The sequence below is a fragment of the Mustela lutreola genome, chromosome 1 (genome assembly GCF_030435805.1).
Source record: "Mustela lutreola isolate mMusLut2 chromosome 1, mMusLut2.pri, whole genome shotgun sequence".
NCBI classification, from domain to species: Eukaryota; Metazoa; Chordata; class Mammalia; order Carnivora; family Mustelidae; genus Mustela; species Mustela lutreola.
The window spans coordinates 227,895,781-227,916,642 of record NC_081290.1 but is presented as its reverse complement, the minus strand read 5'-3'; the positions used below and the strand labels follow the sequence as shown (position 1 = coordinate 227,916,642).

The window sequence follows — 20,862 nt, the reverse complement described above, 5'->3', positions numbered from 1 at the left end:
TTTTCTGGGACTCCTATAATATGAATGTTCTTATGTTTGATGAGTCACTGAGTTACCTAAGCCTATTCTTGTATTATTAATTCTTTTTTCTCTCCTTTGTTCCGTTTGATTACTTTCCATTACTTTGTCTTCTAGGTCACTAATTTCTTCCTCTTCTTCCATACTGTTATGCTTTCCATTAAGCACTTTTCTGATTTCATTTTTGTTAAAAGATTTTATTTATTTGACAGAGAGAGAGAGAGATCACAAGAAGGCAGAGAGGCAGCAGAGAGAGAGGGGGAAACAGGCTCCCCACCCAGCAGAGAGCCTGATGTGGGGCTTGATCCCAGAACCCTGAGACCACGACCCGAGCTGAAGGCAGAGGCTCAACCCACTGAGCCACCCAGGTGCCCACTCTGATTTCATCCTTTAAGCCCTTTATCTATGTTATTCCTTATCCCTGTGTTAAGGGTCTCACTCATGTCTTCCACTCTTTTCTCAAGTATAGTGAGCACCTTTGTGATCAATGCTTTAAATTCTCTATTAGGTATGTCACTTACATCTGTTTTGCTTATGTCTCTGGTCATGCCTTGTCCTGTTCTTCCATTTGGGATAAATTTCTCTGTCTCCTCACTTTGTCAGCCTCTCGTCTGTTTCTCTGTGTTAAGAAAGTCAGCTGTGTCCTCTGCTCTTGAAAGTAGTGACTTTACGAAGAGGAGTTCCTGGCTACAGTGCAATGTCCCCTATTCACCAGAAACTGGTACTTCAGGAGAATATCCTATGTGTGTTGCTTACTTATTGATATCATTTTGATAACTAATAAAGCTGTGCATATTTAAATATGTTAATTGGATATTATAGTATTTAATTTTATTAAGCACTTTATCAACTTTTGATTTCTAACAAAAGTAGGACTTGAGATGAGTTCCAACAGTTTATGTGTTAAGTGATCCAAAGAAGGCCTCAAAAAGGCCTCAAATCCAAACAATCACAGAAATTCTTTCATATTGTTGACTAGCCACATTATCAATCTGGACTATTCTGCTTCTTTCTTTCATGTCTCTTCATCCTCTCTGTACCAGAGCCACTTTCAGACTTCAACCAGAAAAATTCAACCAATGGACATCGGGAGAAAACAGTTTGGGATGCACTGAGCATTAGGTGCAGCTTAGAGAAGAGCAGACTTGATATTCACTGTTTTCACCAGTTAGGTTCTAAAGTCATTTGTCATGAAAGCAATACATAACTAATAAAGTGGAAAAGGAAGGATGGGTGAAAGATAAAGGGAATAAAGAATTAAGGAAGTTTATTGTTCTTTAATAAAATAGTAGAGATTTTAGTATTCAAAAAGGATAAGGAAAAATATCTATCTGTACTTAGGAGTGTCTGTGTGTTTATGTGTTGTGCATAAACTTTATTTATATAGCAGCAGAATTCTTAAAAATCAGAAGAAAAGGAAAATCAGAAGAGACAGTAAATATAAATATGAAATTAGCAAACCCCATTAAATACCTAAGTAGAAAAATTATTTTTTAATATTGAAGGACATTTTATACATACACACACACATGTTAATTGAGGCCATAAAAAGTATCAACAAAATTAACTGGATCAAAATCACACAAAGTATGTTCTACATAATGGAATGAAATTAGAAATTTCAGTGGAAACCAGTAACAGGAAAAGGAATTGGCAAAATTTACATATATGTGGAAATCAATATACAACCAAATAACAGGTCAAAGAACTCACAAGAGAAATGGGAAAATAGTTTGAGATGAAAGAAAATTAAATATAACACATGAATTTACAGAATGAATTTAATGCGGGGAGTACAAATCTGAACTTACAGAAGAGACCAAGTAACCAAACAAAAACAAAACTTCCAACAAAGAAAAGCCCAAGCCCAAATGGTTATACTACTAGACTCTAATAAATGTTTAAAGAATTAATTTTTTTTTAAAGATTTTATTTATTTATTTGACATACAGAGATCACAAGTAGGCAGAGAGGCAGACAGAGAGAGAGGTGGGGAAGCAGGCTCCCCGCTGAGCAGAGACCCTGATGTGGGTCTCAATCCCAGGACCCTGAGATCATGACCTGAGTGGAAGGCAGAGGCTTAACCCACTGAGTCACCCAGGCACCCCTAAAGAATTGATATTAATACTTCATGAACACTTACAAAAAAATAGAGGAAATAATTTGCAACTAATTCTATGAAGCCACAGACATCTCAAGAAAACACATCAGTATCCCTTATGAATATAGACACAAAACCCCTCAACAATAATTTAGCAACCAAATCTAGCAACATATAAAAAGGATTATGAACCATGACCAAATGGGACTGACTGCAGGACTGCAATGGTTTCAACACATGAAAATTAAAGTAATACACCATGTTAATAAATGAAAAAAAAAAGGTTATATCAATAGATGCAGGAAAAAAATCTGACAAAATCTAACACCTTTCATGATAAAAATATTCAACATACTAGGAAGAGACTTTTCTCAACCTTATAAAGAAGATCTGTGACATATCTAGTATAGTAAATCTTAAAATATTGAAAAACTAGGAACAGAAACATTACATCTGCTCTTATCATTTCTATACAACAGTGTACCAGAGGTTCTAGAGAGAGCAATTATACAAGAAAAAGAAACAAAGGATCTCCAGATTGCAAAAGAGGAATTAAAACAATCTACATTTGCAGATGGCATAATCTTACATGTAGAAGATCTTAAAAATCCACAATAAAACTATTTGAGCTAATAATCAAGCTTAGCAAAGTTGCAAGATACAGGATTAATATACGAAAATTAATTGTATTTCTAACATTAGCAATGAATGATCCAAAATGAAATTAAGAAAACAATAACATTTATAACAATATCAAGACCAAGAAAATACTGAGGAATTAAACAAATTAAGGGTAAAACTGGACTCAGTAAACTACAAAATGTTTTTGAAAGGAATTAAAGACCTAGATATTTTGAATGACATCCTATTTTCATGGATCAGAACATTTATATTAGTTAAGAAGCTAATACTAGGGGCGCCTGGGTGGCTCAGTGGGTTAAGCCTCTGCCTTCCACTCAGGTCATGATCCCAAGGTCCTGGGATCAAGCCCCGCATCTGGCTCTCTGCTCAGCAGGGAGCCTGCCTCCCCCCTCTCTCTGCCTGCCTCTCTGCCTACTTGTGATCTCTGTCAAATAAATAAATAAAATCTTTAAAAATGAGATTTCTTAAAAAAAAGATGAAGAAGAAGAAGAAGTAATACTGTCCCAAGATGTCCTTCAACAGACAAACGGATAAAGAAGATGTGGTCCATATCCACAATGGAATATTACTGGGCCATCGGAAAAGATGAATACCCAAGTTTTGCATTGACTTGCATGGCACTGGAAGAGATTATGCTGAGTGAAATAAGTCAAACAGAGAGTCAATTACCATATGGTTTTACTTATTTGTGGAACATAAGGAACAGCACGGAGGAGAAGGGGAAAATGAAGGGGGAGAAATTGGATTGGGAGATGAACCAAGAGAGACTATGGACTGCAGGAAAAGAAACGGAGAGTTTTAGAAGGGAAGAGGGTGGGGGTAATGGTGAGCCTGGTGATAGGTATTAAGAAGGCACACAGACTGGAGCACTGGGTGTTGTAGGCAAACAATGAATCATGGAACACATCAAAAATGAATGATGTACTTAATTTATGGTGACTAACATAACAATAAAAAATAAATTATTTTTTTAAAAGAAGCTAATATTCCCCAAATTTATCTACAGATTATACCTAACCCTATCTAAATCATAACTAGCTTTTTTGCAGAAATAAACAAGCTGTTACTCAAACTCATTAAGAAAATGCACAGGAATCAGAATAGCCAAAACAATCTTGAAAAAGGACAATTTCAAAATTTATCACAAAGCTGGGGCACCTGGGTGGCTCAGTGGGTTAAAGCCTCTGCCTTCGGCTCAGGTCATGATCCCAGGGTCCTGGGATCAAGCCCCATATCGGGCTCTCTGCTCAGCAGGGAGCCTGCTTCCTCCTCTCTCTCTGCCTGCCTCTCTGCCTACTTGTGATCTCTGTCTGTCAAATAAATAAATAAAATATTTAAAAAAAAATTTATCGCAAAGCTATAGTAATCAAAACAGTATGGTACTGGCATAAATGATGATATATAATATGACACTAGAGGGGGTGGCTCAGTCAGTTAATCGCCAGCTTCAGCTCAGGTCATGATCCCAGGGTCCTGGAATCAAATCCCACTTCGGGAGCCTACTTCTCCCTCTCCCTCTGCCATTCCCCCCATTTTTGCTCTCTGGTTCTATCTCTCTGTCAAATAAATAAATAAAATCTTAAAAAAAAAAAGACAATAGAATAAAGGCTTCAGAAATAAACCCTTAATATTTATGGTCAACTAACTTTCTACAAGGACATCAAGGCAATCAAATATGGGAAAGAATGGTCTTTTTAACAAATGGTAATGCAACCACTGGGTATCCACATGCAAAAGGATGAAGGTGAACCTCTATCTTGTAAAATATACAAAAACTGACTTAAAAGAGAACATAGATCTAAACATAAAAAAAGCTAAACGTACAGAAATGCTATTATAGATTATAGGATTATATCCTCATGATCTTGGGTTGGCCAATGGTTTCTTAGTTATGACACCAAAGCACTAGCCACAAAAGAAAAAAATATATTGGATTTCACCAAAATTAAAACTTTTGTTCATGAAGAACATTACGTAGAAAGTAAAAAGACAACACACAAAGTGGGAGAAAATGTACGTAAAATTATATACCTGGTAAGAGTCTAGTATGCACAATATATAAAAAGCTCTTAAACCTCAAGAACAAAAAGACAGCCAATTAAACAATGGAGAATAGGAGTAGGCATTTTTTCACATTTTCCCAAACATATACAACAGCCAACAAGCATATGAAAAGAATGCTCAACATCATTTAGTCATAAGGAATACGCAACTCAAAACCACAATGAGAACACTTTATACCCACTAGGATGGTTAAAGTCAATCAATCATTAAATGTTGGTGGCATAAAGGATGTGGGAAAGTTGGAAATTTTAAAAAATTCCTAGTGGTCATGTAAAATGGTGCAGCTCTGGAATATAATCTGGCAGTTCCTCAAACAGTTAAACACATAATGACCATATGACCCAGCAATTCCACTTTAGATACAAAAAATAAACCATATATCTGCCCAAAAGCTCTATGAAAGTATTCATGGCAGTACTTTTCCTAAGCCAAAAGATGGAAACAATCCAAGTATCATAAACTGGTAAATTGATAAATAAAAAGTGGCATATGCATCTGATGGAACAGTATTCAGGCATAAAAAGGAAGAAAGTACTGAGGCACCTGGGTGGCTCAGTCAGTTAAGCATTCAACTCTTGACCTCAGCTCAGGTCTCAATCTCAGTTGTGAGTTCAAGCCCGACATTGGGCTCCACGCTGGGTGCAGAGCCTACTTTAAAAAAAAGGGGGGGGGGGCAAAGTACTGATTCTTTCTAAATTTCTGACCCAGAGAAACAGTCCACTAATTAAAATACTTATTGTTTCATGTCATTTAATTTGGAATAGTGTATAACACAGCAAAGATAACTGGAAAAGCACATGTGATTTTTATAGTAAAAACAAGTAACTCTTGTTCCCTGATGGTTCCTCTTTTCATAGTGCTCTAAAGTCATATACACAACTCCCCCCAAAAGAAAGCAGATATGAAAATACATGGATACAGAAACACATGTATTTTTTTTTTTAAACATAAGAAAAGTATAATGTTTTCAAAATACCAAAAAATATCACCTCCCATTCTGGTAGGTTATAGAATTCAAAATACTCTCAAAAGATATCATGGAGGTAGGGACATTCATCAGCTTAGGCTTCCATTTGGATGCAATTTCAGACAATTTTTCCTGAATGGTCTTGCCCTTAATAGGGTTTACCATAAAGCAACACTTTTCTGATTTCCGAGGTTGTTCTGAGGATAGGTTTGGCTTTATTGGTAACTTTGAAGTCTCCTATGTTTGACTTGAAGGTGTTATGACATTTTACTTTGTAAGTAATAGACAAATTCTGGCTTTGTCTATGTATACTATATGATCTCAAGGAAAAATGACAACTTTCTTTGCCTTATCTATGTCTCACTTGATTTGATCAGGAAGATTTTAAGGATTAAATGAGAGAAGACATGAAAAGTCCTGGTCAGTGTTAGGCACAAGAGAGACAGAACACCTCTAAAAGCTAACCTTAAGACTCAAGACTATGGCTTAGTAGTTGCAAAAAAGAATCACATACTAAGAGCAATTATATGTATTTCTAAGTCATATTTTCAATTTTTAGCAGACCATTTTAAAAATTAAGCATACTACGAAACGCATTAATTTACGCTAAAGTAATATTTCAGTAACAGAAGGTTAATTTTTAATATTTACCTTGATCAAATATTTTTCCCATCTGTCTGCTGTAACAGATTTGCCAATCTTCCTCATTAACTTCAAATGGAGTTCCACCAATTCTTTTGGTACTTAAAAAAAAGAAAAAAATACTATTAGCCAGCAGAAGAAAATGTTTATAAACATTTAAAATGATTTTAAAAAAGAACTTTCCGGGGCACCTGGGTGGCTCAGTCGGTTAAAGTGTCCTTCAGCTCGGTCATGATCCCAGGGTCCTGGGATCGAGTACCTGCTTCTCCCTCTCCCTGCTGCTCCCTTTGCTTGTACTCTCCCTCTCTGCCAAATAAATAAATAAAATCTTAAAAAAAAAAAAATAATAACGAACTTTCCCAGCCCTGAATACTTTTTCAAAACAGATGATGTTGATTTTAGCTATCTTTTAGACCCTGAATCAGGAAAGACTAGACTAGGGCAAGAAATAACTGAAAACCATTCTTTTAAAAATGAGAAGGGATACTCATTCATATTTTCTTTTTTAAAGTCTTATCAAGTAAGAATGAACCTAGGTTTGCATAGTTGGTTAAATGTCTGCCTTCCAACTCAGGTCACGATCCTGGAGTCCTGGGATCGAGCTCCACATCAGGCTCTCTGCTCAGTGGAAAACCTGTTCTCCCTCTCCCTCTGATCTTCCACCTTGTTCGTGTTCTCACTCATTCTCTCTCAAATTAATAAATAAAAAATCCTTTAAAAAATGAACTTGCATGTAAACTGTGAATTTCTGAGTGATAATGATATGTCAATGTAGGTTCATCAACTGTAACAAATGCGCTTCTGTGGTGCCAGGGTGTGGATAGTGGGGAGATTCTATGTGTTGCAAAAGACAGTATATGTGAACTCTCTGTACTTTGTGCTCTTTATCTCTGTGAATCTAAAACTGCTCTAAAAAATAAAGCCCATCGGGGCGCCTGGGTGGCTTAGTGGGTTAAAGCCTCTGCCTTTGGCTCAGATCATGATCTCAGGGTCCTGAGATCAAGCCCCACATTGGGCTCTCTGCTGAGCAGGGAACCTGCTTCCCCCCTCTCTCTGCCTGCTGCTCTACCTGCTTGTGATCTCTCCCTCTCTGTCAAATAAATAAACAAAATCTTTTAAAAAATAAATTAATTAAATAAAGCCCATAAAAAAAAATCAAGTAAAAGCCCTTAACCATACAACTAAAATTTCTACTAGTGTTTATATCTCATAACACATATTTGGATAATTTACATATTGCACACCAAGCTATAGATCCATAGAATTAGAAAAGAAACAATATAAATTCCAAATTGATGCATATCTAAGAAATAGTCTAATGGTTTTCAAGCAACTTCACAAAACTACTCTTTTATTCTATACCTTAAGTTCTAAAGTCCTTTATAGCATCCCTATGGATCTTCACCTGACAACCTTAATGGACAGAAAACTGACTTATCTTCTGAAGTTCTAGTTATTAGAAAGTTAGCCTTACATGTGGTCAAAATCTGCCTTCATACACCTTCCTTCCCTGGTTCTTACACTTATTTCTCTACCTTCAAAGACAATACATTCAAGTCCTCTTCTGATGGAACCTTTGAATATTTGAAGATTGTTTTATCCTCCCTCAGGTTTTCTCTTCTACCTGTAAACAACCAGAGTTCCACATATCCCTTGGGCATGATCTGATTACATTAATTATGAGTTAGACTCAAGGGAAATAAAAGACACACATATATGCCTATCAAATTTAGCATTTCCCAAATACCAATTAACCACTAGTAACCTAAGAAAAATTGGAGGTGTACTCTCTAAAAAGGTTCTATAATCACGTACATTAGAAAAATATTAGATCCCAAAAGAAGTTGTTTTGTTGTTGTTGTTTTACTGCAGGACAACTTGACATCTTTATTGACCGATCTTATGTGCATCATGAATATCCAAGAGAAGGATATAATGTCTACATTCTCTAATACATTTTATCAAGGAATTTTTTTGTGTGTGAAATATACACTATCTTATCTTTGGACACAGGTTGGCAAACGATGGACTAATTTTCAGTCACTCTTCCAGACTCTTCATTCTCCACTAAAGCCAATTTTAACTCAAAATAAGCTTGAAGTATAAAAACATTCACCCATTCAACAGCTTTCTGTGGGAGCACTACTAATAAACAAGAAAAAGTCTCTACCCTTAATGAGCCTATTTAAATGAGTTTTCTAAGGATGTGAGACAGTGGGTTGGAGGCGAGGATCGGGGAGGAACACAGAGGAGTGATTATGGACAAGTAGATAGACTATTATACTAAGCCCAAACCTACATTTGGGATTGAGGGGGGAAGAGAGAAAAGAGGAGGAAAGGACATTACTTACAGAAATAACAGCAAATGAAATACTGAAAAATAAAATGATCATAGAAGCGGAGGCATGGGCATAAAAAAAGGGCATGATCATGAAGAACCTTAGATGTCCAGGCTAAGAAGTTTACATTTTTTATTTTTAAAAGTTTTATTTATTTACTTGACAGACAGAGATCTCAAGTAGGTGGAGAGGCAGGCAGAGAAAAGAGGAAGCAGACTCCCCGCTGAGCAGAGAGCCTGACAAGGAGCTGGATCCCAGGACAACATGGGGCTGGATCCCAGGACCCTGGGACCATGACCTAAGCCGAAGGCAGAGGCCTTAACCCACTGAGCCACCCAGGTGCCCCAGAAGTTTACATTTTATTTAAAAGTTTAGGCAAGGGGCATCTGGGTGGCTCAGTGGGTTAAGGCCTCTGCCTTCGGCTCAGGTCATGATCCCAAGGTCCTGGGATCAAGCCCCACACTGGGCTCTCTGCTCAGCGGGGAGCCTGCTTCCCCCTCTCTCTCTGCCTGCTGCTCTGCCTACTTGTGATCTGTCAAATAAATAAATAAAATCATTAAAAAAAAAAAAAAGAAAGAAAGAAGCCACTCAACTTAAAAAAAAAAAAAAGTTTAGGCAAGGGGCGCTCTCTGCTCAGCAGAGAGCCTGCTTCCCTTCCTCTCTCTCTACCTGCCTCTCTGCCTACTTGTGATCTCAGTCTGTCAAATAAATAAATAAAATCTTAAAAAAAAAAAAAAAGTTTAGGCAAGGAAAAAAAATAAATTAAAAAAAAAGTTTAGGCAAGAGAGTGCACTCAGCATTTTAAAATTTAGAAAAGCAACTTCTTTTATTTGCTTGCTTGTTTTAGGAGGCAGGATGCAAGGCAGAGATTAAATGTAAATTCTGGAAAATATCAACCCGGAAAGATGGGAATAACCGATATTAGGTAGGGGAAGTAGAGAAAGAAGTGGGCAGATCTGAGAAATGTTTAGGAAACAAATAATACAATTTGTAATTGACTGGTTGTGCAAAGCTATAGAGAAAATCAAGAAAACCTTAGGCACTGGCTACGCAAATGAGTAGATGCCAACAACAACACAGTAGGGGGAAAAAAAAAAAAGACCAGGGCTCAGTTGTCCACTCAACCACTTAATACAAGGTGCCCAGGACTCTTCTGGTGAAATTCTTTAAACACTGAATGTCAAACTCCTCATCTGTAAAGGGCTATATTAGCTATCTTACAGTTTAAAAGTATAAAAACAAGCACAATAAGTCAATCGGAGAAAGACAACTATCATATGATCTCCCTGATATGAGGAAGTAGAGATGTAACGTGGGAGGTTTGGGGGCTAAGAAAAGAATAAATGAAACAAGATGGGATTGGGAGGGAGACAAACCATAAGTGACTCTCAATCTCACAAAACAAACTGAGGGTTGCTGGGGGAAGGGGTCAGGGAGGGGGGGTGAGGTTATGAACACTGGGGAGGGTATGTGCTATGATGAGTGCTGTGAAGTGTGTAAACCGATTCACAGACCCGCAGTCCTGGGGATAAAAATACATTATATGTTTATTAAAAAATTTTAAAATTTAATTTTAAAAAAAGTACAAAAACAAACATTACATAAACCTACATCTTTATTTTTACTTCTATTGTGATACTTAGGGAACCAAGGCCTGTTCCAATTTCTCCTTTTCTGCCTTCCCTAAACATAATAGTCTTGATGATTCTGTTTTCATACACCTCAACCCTGGTCCCTCTTCCCCCAATATCTCCAGGATACCACTATACCGTCTCACTTCAGAAAAATAGCTATGGTAATCTCTTATAACCAAACCAACCTTCCAAAAAATACAGTTTTCATAACACTTCTCATTTACTGATACGTTTTCTGGCTCTTAAATTCCTACATTAAACATATACAGATTTCTTACCGTAGCCTCAGTGTCTTATAATTCCAGTCTCAACCTAACTCTCCAATCCTTCTCTCTCATTTTCACACTGAAATCCTTGATTCAAATCATTCTGGCCCACTCACATACCCAGACCACTACCTATCTGGGCTTTATTTAAGCCCTCCAGCTCACTACTTCCTCCCCACTTGAATCATATTTCTCTTTCAGTGTCTCATCAATAAAGGCCCAAAGTCTCTATTACAGCCTTCCGATGATTCCGTCAACATGTTTGTCCTTGGAACGCCCGAAGTATTCATACTGCCTGCATCACTCCCTTAGGAGTTCGCTACATCAGTGTTTTTGTACATATCATAAATATCCGTATCATATCATACAGATACACATATCTTCCATATCATACGGATATACATACAAATCACAAAAAACATTTTGATACAATTGGTACTATTTCTAAAAATCTAACAGGACAGAAATAAATATATGCCAGAAAAATGGTTTTCAGCCCACTTGAAAAATATAGTCATTGTTGGTTTAGGCATGTAGAAATAAATTTTACATTACTTGACTTCCTTATTAGAGCATTGGCTCTTACATAGCACTAACAGAAATATAAGATGAGCCATATAATTGCAAATTTTCTAGCAGTTCTTTCATAAAAATAAAGAGTTCAAAATTAACTTTAATAATGTATTTTATTTAATACTATATATCCCAATGTTATTTCAATACATAGTAAAGATTTAAAATATCAGATATTTTAAATTTTTTTCACTTGATATTTTAATTTCTTTTTAAAACTGTGGTATAATTTACATATAACACTGTAGTAGTTTCAACTGTACCACACAGTGATTTAATATTTGTATACATTGTAAAATGATCACCACTTAAGTCATCTACCATCTTATATGCAAAAATTCTATGATAAGAATTTTTTAGGATTTACTCTCTTAGCAACTTTCTAACAGGCAATCCAGTATTACTAAATGCAGTCATCATGATGTACATTATATTCCTATGACTTATTAATTTTATAGCTAGAAGTCTGTACCTTTTGACACCCTTCACTCAATTTACATCTTATTTTTTTGTACTAAGTATTCCAAACATAGTGTGCATTTTATACTTACAGCACATCTCATTTCACACTAGCCACAAGTGCTCAAAAGCCATTTATGGCTTGTGGCTACTATAGAGGATTATATAAAGCTGTCATAATTAAAACTAAAATTTATAACCCACAATTTGCTAATAATTTACTTATATTTTGAGATATAATTGACATATAACATTATATTAATTTCAGATATCAAAATAAGTTAATATGTGTATACATCACAAAATGATCACAATAAGGCTAAGTTAACATGTGATTTGCTTATATTTTTTGTTACAAATAGAATTGACACACTAGGTGTCATATGCAACTAGTAGATTGTTGAACATTACACCTAAAACCACTGATGTACTATAGGTTGGTTAACTGAATTTAAATTAAAAAAAAAAAAATAGAACTGATAAGTTGATGTTTCTGGACACTAGCAGCTCTTAAAATTTTGTCAATTGATAAGAAACGGGAAAAAACTTCAACAGAAAAATTAACCAACATCATAGTTAAATTGAAAATATTAAAATTCCCCTACTCTGTTTTCTCTAAACATTCTGTCTATTCAACAGACCATTCTATGATGATGGAAACAGTCTATATCTGCACTTTCCAATATAGTAGCCATCTACATGTGACAATAGCACACTTAATATGTGGCCAACAAAACTGAAGCACTACACTTTTAATTTTTTTTTAAGATTTTACTTATTTATTTAACAGAGAGTACACAAGCACAAGCAGGGCAATGGCAGGCAGAGGGAGAAGCAGGCTCTCCGTGGATCACCACCTAAGCTGAAGTAAGACGCTCACCCAACTGAGCCACCCAGGCACCTATAATTAAAATTTTTTAAATTAAATTTAAATATCCACAGTGGCAAATGGCTATGACTTTGAACAGTGCAGCTATAAATTATCAATCATATTTTAAAACACAGGATCATCTTTTATAACACACAATGATAATGTATAAATTCACTTATCATCTGAAACATTTTCTAAACAGTCTCATTGCCCAAATATTTGGTAATTATTAACTTCCTTCTATAGATATATCTGTTAACCAAATTTGTGTCATTCTGAAAAATACAGGTTTTGTCACAATCGAACAATCTTTACCTTTCACATGATAGTTTGATATACAACCTTTAACTAACCCATTTCTTTCACAAGGCCTCAGGAGGTGAAAAAGATTCTGAAGCAGAAGAAAAGGTCATGGCCGGGTGAATTCATGAAAGCCCTGCCAAGAAGATGTAGGCAAGAAATGGCAAAAAGTGGTAGAATCCCAGACCACATTACTGATCCAATCACCGAAGGATGTTCTATATTTGGACATTTTTCTAAAGCATCTTTCCAGCACCAAGCCTTAAGAATGCTGCTGCTTTTCTACAATTCTTCTTGTAACTTTTAATTCTGCTTTCTAAATGGTTGAAATTTACAGTGGCTCATAATAACTACGTGTTAGAATTCTTCTCATTTCTCAAAAAATCTTTTACTTAAATGTCCTCTATGCTTATAAGCAAAGATACACTTAGTCACAAAAATGGCTGATTTTGTATCAGGTCATTGATCAAAGAACACTAATTTCAGGTACAATGATTAAAAGATAACCTTACAAAAATCATTTACTTGCTGCCCAGTTTTTCCAAACTCTACTGAGGGAGCACAGTTTTTGCAATTATGAACCATTTCCACAGACCACTTGATCTTTGAAATAACTGTTATATATTATCTTCAAATAATCCATTTAATCAATCATTCTAAAATTTTCTGAAAAGCAAATGGCCTGAGACAATGTACTGCAACTTAGGCCACTCTCTGAAAAATAGCAGTTCAGAGATGCAAAGTAAGTAAAATATGAATCACTAAACTCAGCTTATTACCATAATGGGAAAAATAAATCCAAGAAGAGCTGTTGAGCAGGCAGATAAACCAAGGGGTATCTGCTGCTCCACTTTAGGTTTGTGAGTTTCATTTAGAACCATACTGCTATTCCCTTATAGAGGGAGAAACCAAACATGGTTGAGATAATTTCAGAACCAAACGGTGAAAACGTCTCTGCTACAAAGCAAGTAATCCGTGTACTGCAAGATCAACATGGTTGGGTAACCATGCAATTAAGCACTCCTTCTTGAAGGAGAAGGTAGATGTTTCTTTATGGTGAGGAAAGGCCTTTCTCTGGGTAAGATGATGTGAGCCACACTCATATTAGTCAGTTTTTAAAGGGTTTCTTTTTCCTTATACTTAAGGAACAGCATCCTGGCAGAGGGAATCTGAGATACTTGAGGCAATGGCTTCCAGTACCATATGCTTTCAACTCTAATCAGATGTTATTTTCCTTCTCTCTTTTCTCTCTACTCAATTTAATAACCTTGAAGGACTTAAGGAATGTAAAGGGGAGAAGTGAAAGAAAGACCCAAAACAAATTTTAAAAGAAAGAAATAGGGGTACCCGAGTGTCTACTTCTCCCTCTTTCTCTGTACCGCCCACTCATGCTCTCTCTTAGTCTCAAATAAATAAAAATATTAAAAAGAAAGAAAGAGTGATGTGATAGTATTTAAGGAAGAGGAGGACTGTTCCCCCAACAATCTGAAGTGAAAGACACCCTTCACCTAGATGTATCAATTGCTAACATTCTAGGGAAACATTTTACAAAGGGCAAAAACCATCAGGGAAAGGCTGTCTAGTAAAGATGAAACCTTAAAGCAGCAGCCAACCAAGCCAAGGAAGAGAACATACTAGCCAAAAGGAAATGTCTGTAAGGGGTCCTGAGACAGCTAAAAGCCACCAGTGTGGCTGTTGACATGAACAGGAGTCAAATCTTACAAAGCCTTGAGAGCCATGCAAAGAGTTAGATTTTATTCTTAGTGTCATGAGAACTCGAAAAACGAAAGTTTCATGATCCAAGTTTTTAAAAAGATCATTCTGTGTCTAGGATTTGCTTCAAAATAATCTAGGCAGCAGCGGGATGGGGGTTTTGGGGGTAGTAGGTGGAGTTACAGATGAAACAAAATCATAAAATTGTACCAAAGGGGGTGATAGGTATATAGAAGTCCATTATACAACCTTCTACTTTTATGTGTTTCACATTTTCACAATTTAAAAAGGTAAAGGAGATGTGGAAGTCACTTTGGTTGCTCAGTGAGGCATGCATGAGAGGGAAGCAAACAAGACTAATTAGGAGGCTATAGCCACACTTCAGGCAAGAGGTAACATTGGCTGGTCTAAGGCTGTAGCAGTAGAGAGGCAGAGAAGTACCCTCAAGGCAAGTCGCAAATGTGCCTCTAACAAGTACCTTCACCAATCCCGATCTCAGTTAATGACCACAATATATTTGTCTTCTATGTGATCCCAATTAATTTGCTCATGTTGAAAAGCAGAAAACCACAACTTCTTGTTAAATCATACTCCTAAGTTAGGAAAGAAACATATACACACAGGCATCTAATAATAAAGTCAAATAAAACCATTTGTAACATGTCTTATTCTGATACTCCTCGGTTCAAATGCTCACATTTCACTTAAAAGTCTGAACTTAATATTTCAACTAATACTTAAAAGCTATATGTCTATTATGAAAAGCACTAGATAAAGTCAGGAGAAAGAGGTACAAACCTTAATTTTCTCATCCATTAACAGAGTTGATCTAAAGTCCTCCAGCTCTAATAGTCAATGCCTATGCCTAGGTACTGAGGCAGGTATTTATTTGCCTAAGAACACAAAAGTCATAGGATCTTAGAATTTCTGAACTGAATGCAATGACCTAACTCACACTCTCTGACAGACTAGAAAATTTAGTAACTAAGATGTGAAGTGAACTATCACCAAGTAAAGGCCAACCAAGAGCCCAACCCTTCCAAGGCCAGAGCTCTTTCTAATGTTTCTTAAAGTATCAAATAAATAGAGGAACAGTTCAGAAGACCTAACTTATCAATCAAGCCTACCCTTTCTGCACAGCTCCATTTCTGGGTTTTGATCTTGGGTTACTTCTACTTATGTATATTAGCTATTTCTAAAATGTTATTCAGCTAGTAGATGCTATGGCAATAGACAGACGATTAGTACTCCTCTCAATCCATTTCTTTTTTATAACAACTTTATTGAGATATAATTCATATATACACATGAATATATATACACACACACATATATAAATAAAATATAAGCCATCCATTTAAAGTATACAAATCAATGGTTTTCTTATATTATATGATTAACTTTTTAAAATTGTGGTACAATACAAATAACATAAAATTTGCCATTTTGACCGTTCTTATTTTTTAATTTTTTTTTAAAGATTTTACTTATTTATTTGACAGACAGAGATCACAAGTAGGCAGAGAGGCAGGCAGAGAGAGAGGAAGGGAAGCAGGTTCCCTGCTGAGCAGAGTTCGATGCGGGGCTTGATCCCAGGACCCTGAGATCATGACCTAAGCCGAAGGCAGAGGCTTTAACCCACTGAGCCACCCAGGTGCCCCATTTTTGACCGTTTTTAAGTACACATTTTAGTAGCATTAATTAGATTCACAACATTGTGCAATCACCATTATTTTCCAATCCATTTGTACAGCTAAAATTTTAAAATAGTCACTTCACTTTCAAATTGCTTTCTGGAAAACTTGTAACTATAAAAATCCAAAAGAGTATACTCTCTTAGCGAGGGCAATACTGACATCATATATTTTAAGATTTTATTTATTAATTTGGCAGAGAGATAGTACAAGAAAGTAGAGTGGCAGGCAGAGGAAGTAGGACAAGCAGGCTCTCTGCTGAGCAGGGAGCCCGATGCGGGGCTTGATTCCAGGATCCTTGGACCACAGTCCAAGCCGAAGGTAGCCGCCCAACCAACTGAGCCACCCAGGAGCCTGACATCATATAGTCTTCATTATCTTTAAGTATCACTTTGTAATTATCCACCATCTATCTCCTTTTCCTCCTCTCTTCAGTCCTTATATTTAAGTTCCATGAAGATAAAGGCCAGATTAAACTGCCTTTTCATCAATGCATTCTCAGTACCAAGCACAGTTCCTGACTCACTCAACGATTTCACTAACTGGAATAGAGACAACAGTGAAGGAAAGCAACAGGGAGAGAGAGTGGAAAGTAAAACAGTTCTGCAGCTGCTAGAAAAAAAGAGAGTTGCTACAGATGTCAAAGAAAGGGGCACCTGGGTGGCTAGTCACTTAAGTCAGACCCTTGATTTTGGCTCAGGTCATGACCTCAAGGGTCCTGAGTTTGAGCCCTGCATTCGACTCCATGCTAAGCATTCAGATTCTCCCTCTCCCACCGCCCCTCCCCCTCCTTTCCCTCTATCCCTGTGTCTCTCTCTGTCTCAAAAAAAAAAAAAAAAAAAAGAGAGAGAGAGAGAGACAAAGAAGTTATATAAACTAATAGTATGACAGTATGCAGGAAAGTTCTGAGGAAGAAGAGACAAAAACGATGGCGAAAGTGGCTTTTGGCTTCAGTTCACTGTGTGAGTCATCAGGTGATAATCACTAAATCAAGACAACTTATTTGTAGTTTATTTTTTTCCCTTTCTCTCCCTCTTGAGGGGAGGAATGGAAGAGGCGGATGCACCCAGTGAAATGTGTATATAGGAGCAAATAACAAAGTCTGTACGTTTAACTAAAGAAATACCGGGGCACCTGGATGGCTCAGTCAGTTAAGTGCCTGCCCGCCTTCAGCTCAGGTCATGATCCCAGGGTCATGGTATCAAGCTCTGTGTTAGAGTCTGCTTCCCTCTTCTCTGCTTTTGGGCTCTTGCTCGCTCACCCCCCACAAATAAATAAATAAAATCTTAAAAAAAAAAAAAACCCACAAAACTATATGGGGGCTCCTGCCTGGCTTAGTCAGTAGACCATCTGACTCTTGATCCCTGGGGTCATGAGTCTGAGCACCACACTGGGTTTAGAGATTACTTAAAAAGGGGGGGAGGGAACCTAGTGGCATACTGGGTTAAGCATCTGACTCTTGGTTTTGGCTCAGGTCCTTGGTTTCGGCTCAGGTCATGATCCCAGGGTGCTGAGATCCAGCCCTGTACTGGGACTCTGTGCTCAGTGTGGAGTCTGCTTAAGTTTCTCTCTCCCTCTGCCTCTCCCCCCATCTCTCTCATCAATAAATAAACAAATCTTTAAAAAAAAATACCTACATATATACTGATTTTCTTTCTTTTTTTATTTTTTTATTTTATTTTATTATTATTTTTTAAAGATTTTGTTTATTTATTTGACAGAGAGAAATCACAAGTAGATGGAGAGGCAGGCAGAGAGAGAGAGAGAGGGAAGCAGGCTCCCTGCTGAGCAGAGAGCCCGATGCAGGACTCGATCCCAGGACCCTGAGATCATGACCTGAGCCGAAGGCAGCGACTTAACCCACTGAGCCACCCAGGCGCCCCTATACTGATTTTCTAATACCGTATCTCTGTAAAATGCTAGTCTTCTATCTTCATCATGCACACCCCATACTATCTAAAAACTTGAACAGCACACTACAAGATGACTTTATGATCTAATGCCATGATTTTAGTTGTTATTAAATGAGTTCGATACTTTTTTTTTACAAACAACTGCAGAAGGGCGCCTGGGTGGCTCAGTGGGTTAAGCCTCTGTCTTCAGCTCAGGTCATGATCTCAGGGTCCTGGGATCGAGCCCCATGTCAGGCTCTCTGCTCAGCAGGGAGCCTGCTTCCCCCTCTCTCTCTGCCTGCCTCTCTGCCTACTTGTGATCTCTCTGTCAAACAAATAAATAAAATCTCTAAAAAAAAAAAAAAAAACCACCAAACTGCAGAACTATGAACTTAAAACAATACTATTTCAGGCCACTTGCCTAGCTTAATCAGTAGAGCATGCAAGTCTTGACACCACAATTGTGAGTTCAAGCCCCACACTGGGTATAGAACTTATTTGGGAAAACAAACAAAAAAAACCCAAAAAAACCCTCCATTTCTTTGTAAAATGTATATTGGCTTAATTCCTTGCTAACAAGTGACCAGTTCACACTTTTCCTTCAATCAACATTTATTTAACAAGCAGAGATAAACAGATGAGTAACACGCTATGTCATCTTAGAGTTTCTTGAAATCTTAGCAGAATGGGTTCACTGTAATTTCTACCATTATTTCAATAAATGATAGAACACATATGAAAACACTATTATAAGCTGGAAAGCAATATACTATTATTCACCACCAGATGGTGATCATGTCTTATTAAAAGCAAAAGGCTAATAACACCTTATTTGGAGGCCAGCCAGCAGACTGCTAAAAATGATCAACAGGTAAACCAGAGGATCTGAATAAAATGTTGGTGATTTTTAAGTAAATTCAACTGACGCATCAGCAAAACAACAGCAATGAAAAGTAGGTTCTGGGGGCACCTGGGTGGCTCAGTTGGTTAAGCATCTGCCTTCAGCTTGGGTCACAATCCCAGGGTCCTGGGCTCAAGCCCCATGTCAGGCTCTCTGCTCAGCAGGGAGCCTGCTTCTCCCTCTCCCTCTGCCTGCCGGTCGGCCTGCTTGTGCTCATTCTCTCTTGCTCTCTATCAAATAAATAAATAAAATCTTAAAAAAAAAAAAAAAGATTCTGTCTGAAGATTTTTAAAGAAACTGATTCTTTCATGTGGAACACCTGATAACTATAATTTAAGGAAAATACAGTACACGTGTTTTTTGCAGTCTTATATTAGTTATTTAACCATTTATATGAATTTCTTTAACTTCAGAGATATTTCTACTCTTTGAAAAAGTCCCCTCCAGCTAACACACACTTCCCCCTCCTATCATTCTGGGAAAAAAATGTTCTATGAACTCAGTCTCCATTTTCTTACCTGTCCCATTTGCTCCAAACCCAGCATAATCTCACTTCTATAACTTAAACTAAATAGATACATTAGTTTTTTGTCTTAATTTGACAACATATGACACTTGTGACCCCATCTTCCTTGTTAAAACCTGGGCCATCCTGTGACACCACTTTCTGATGTCTCCTATTTCTTTGTCCCCTTTAAAAAAAAAAAAGATTATTTATTTATTTATTTGATGGAGAGAAAGATCACAAGTAGGCAGAGAGTCAGGCAGAGAAAGAGGGGGAAGCAGTCTCCCTGCTGAGCAGAGAGCCGATGCTAGGCTCGATTTCAGGACCCTGAGATCATGACCTGAGCTAAAGGCAGTGGCTTAACCCACTGAGTCACCCAGGCGCCCCTCTTTGCCCCTTTTAAAATTTCTTTGCAGACTTTACACTTCTGCCCTCTCCTTGATAACTGATTCTTTTAGAACTTCTTCTTTTTTTGTCCTTACATCATTTCATTAGTCCCTTTGCTTCAGTTTAAATATGCTGTCTCACTGTGCTGCTTATGGTATATTCAAGTAACAAAAAACCTTACCATTGTGTCTTCAGGGGGTTACTTTTTCTCATACAACAAAAAGTCCAGTGGAATGAGTTGCTAGTTTTGGTTTAATGGCTCAACAACTCCACCTGAACTTCTTGGAATTCTCAAACATTCCATACTATTTCTAGACTTCAGATCTTAACACATACGGGTCCCTCTAACTTCAACTCACCTCTATTCATCCCCAGAGTTGTTTGGTTGCTGCTTCTTGGAAAATCACTCTTTTATCCATTCTTTTATCTTAACAGGATTAAGTGTCCCTGATGGGTTTCCCAAAATGATTCTACTTATGCATTATACTGTATCATAAATGCCTATATGATTAACTCTATCCAACATAAAACAAGCCTGAACCTTCAGCACCTAACAGTGCCTAGCACATACCACACATTCAATAAAGACTTGTTAAGAGAATGGATGATTTGGACTTAAAAATTTTTTTTTTCATAAACATGAGCCTCTCCTAACTCTAGCACCTGACTAGAAAGTGAATAAAAATATATCTTTCTTGCTCATAATTAATGCTCATACTTAGAAGACAATGAATTTCTAAAAACCAGTGAAGGAAACATACAATAGAACATTTTGGCAATGTGCATTTATGCCACCCACCAACTTTACCCATGCTACCTATGCCAACCATGAACTGGCTTTCATGAATGAGTAAGCTTCCTAACATGACAAGAGAAAAGACTATAATAAGCAAA

General features: G+C 37.0%; 1 protein-coding gene across 2 annotated transcripts in view; it reads right to left on the bottom strand.

Annotated features, from left to right (window-relative positions):
* RSF1 (remodeling and spacing factor 1) overlaps positions 1–20,862 on the bottom strand; it is a 165,082-nt gene that overhangs the window by 112,646 nt on the left and 31,574 nt on the right. For both annotated transcript variants that reach the window (XM_059188100.1, XM_059188089.1), the window contains exon 2: positions 6,444–6,535. In XM_059188100.1, coding sequence (XP_059044083.1) covers positions 6,444–6,535 — 92 coding nt within the window. The remainder of the gene's footprint in view (positions 1–6,443; positions 6,536–20,862) is intronic.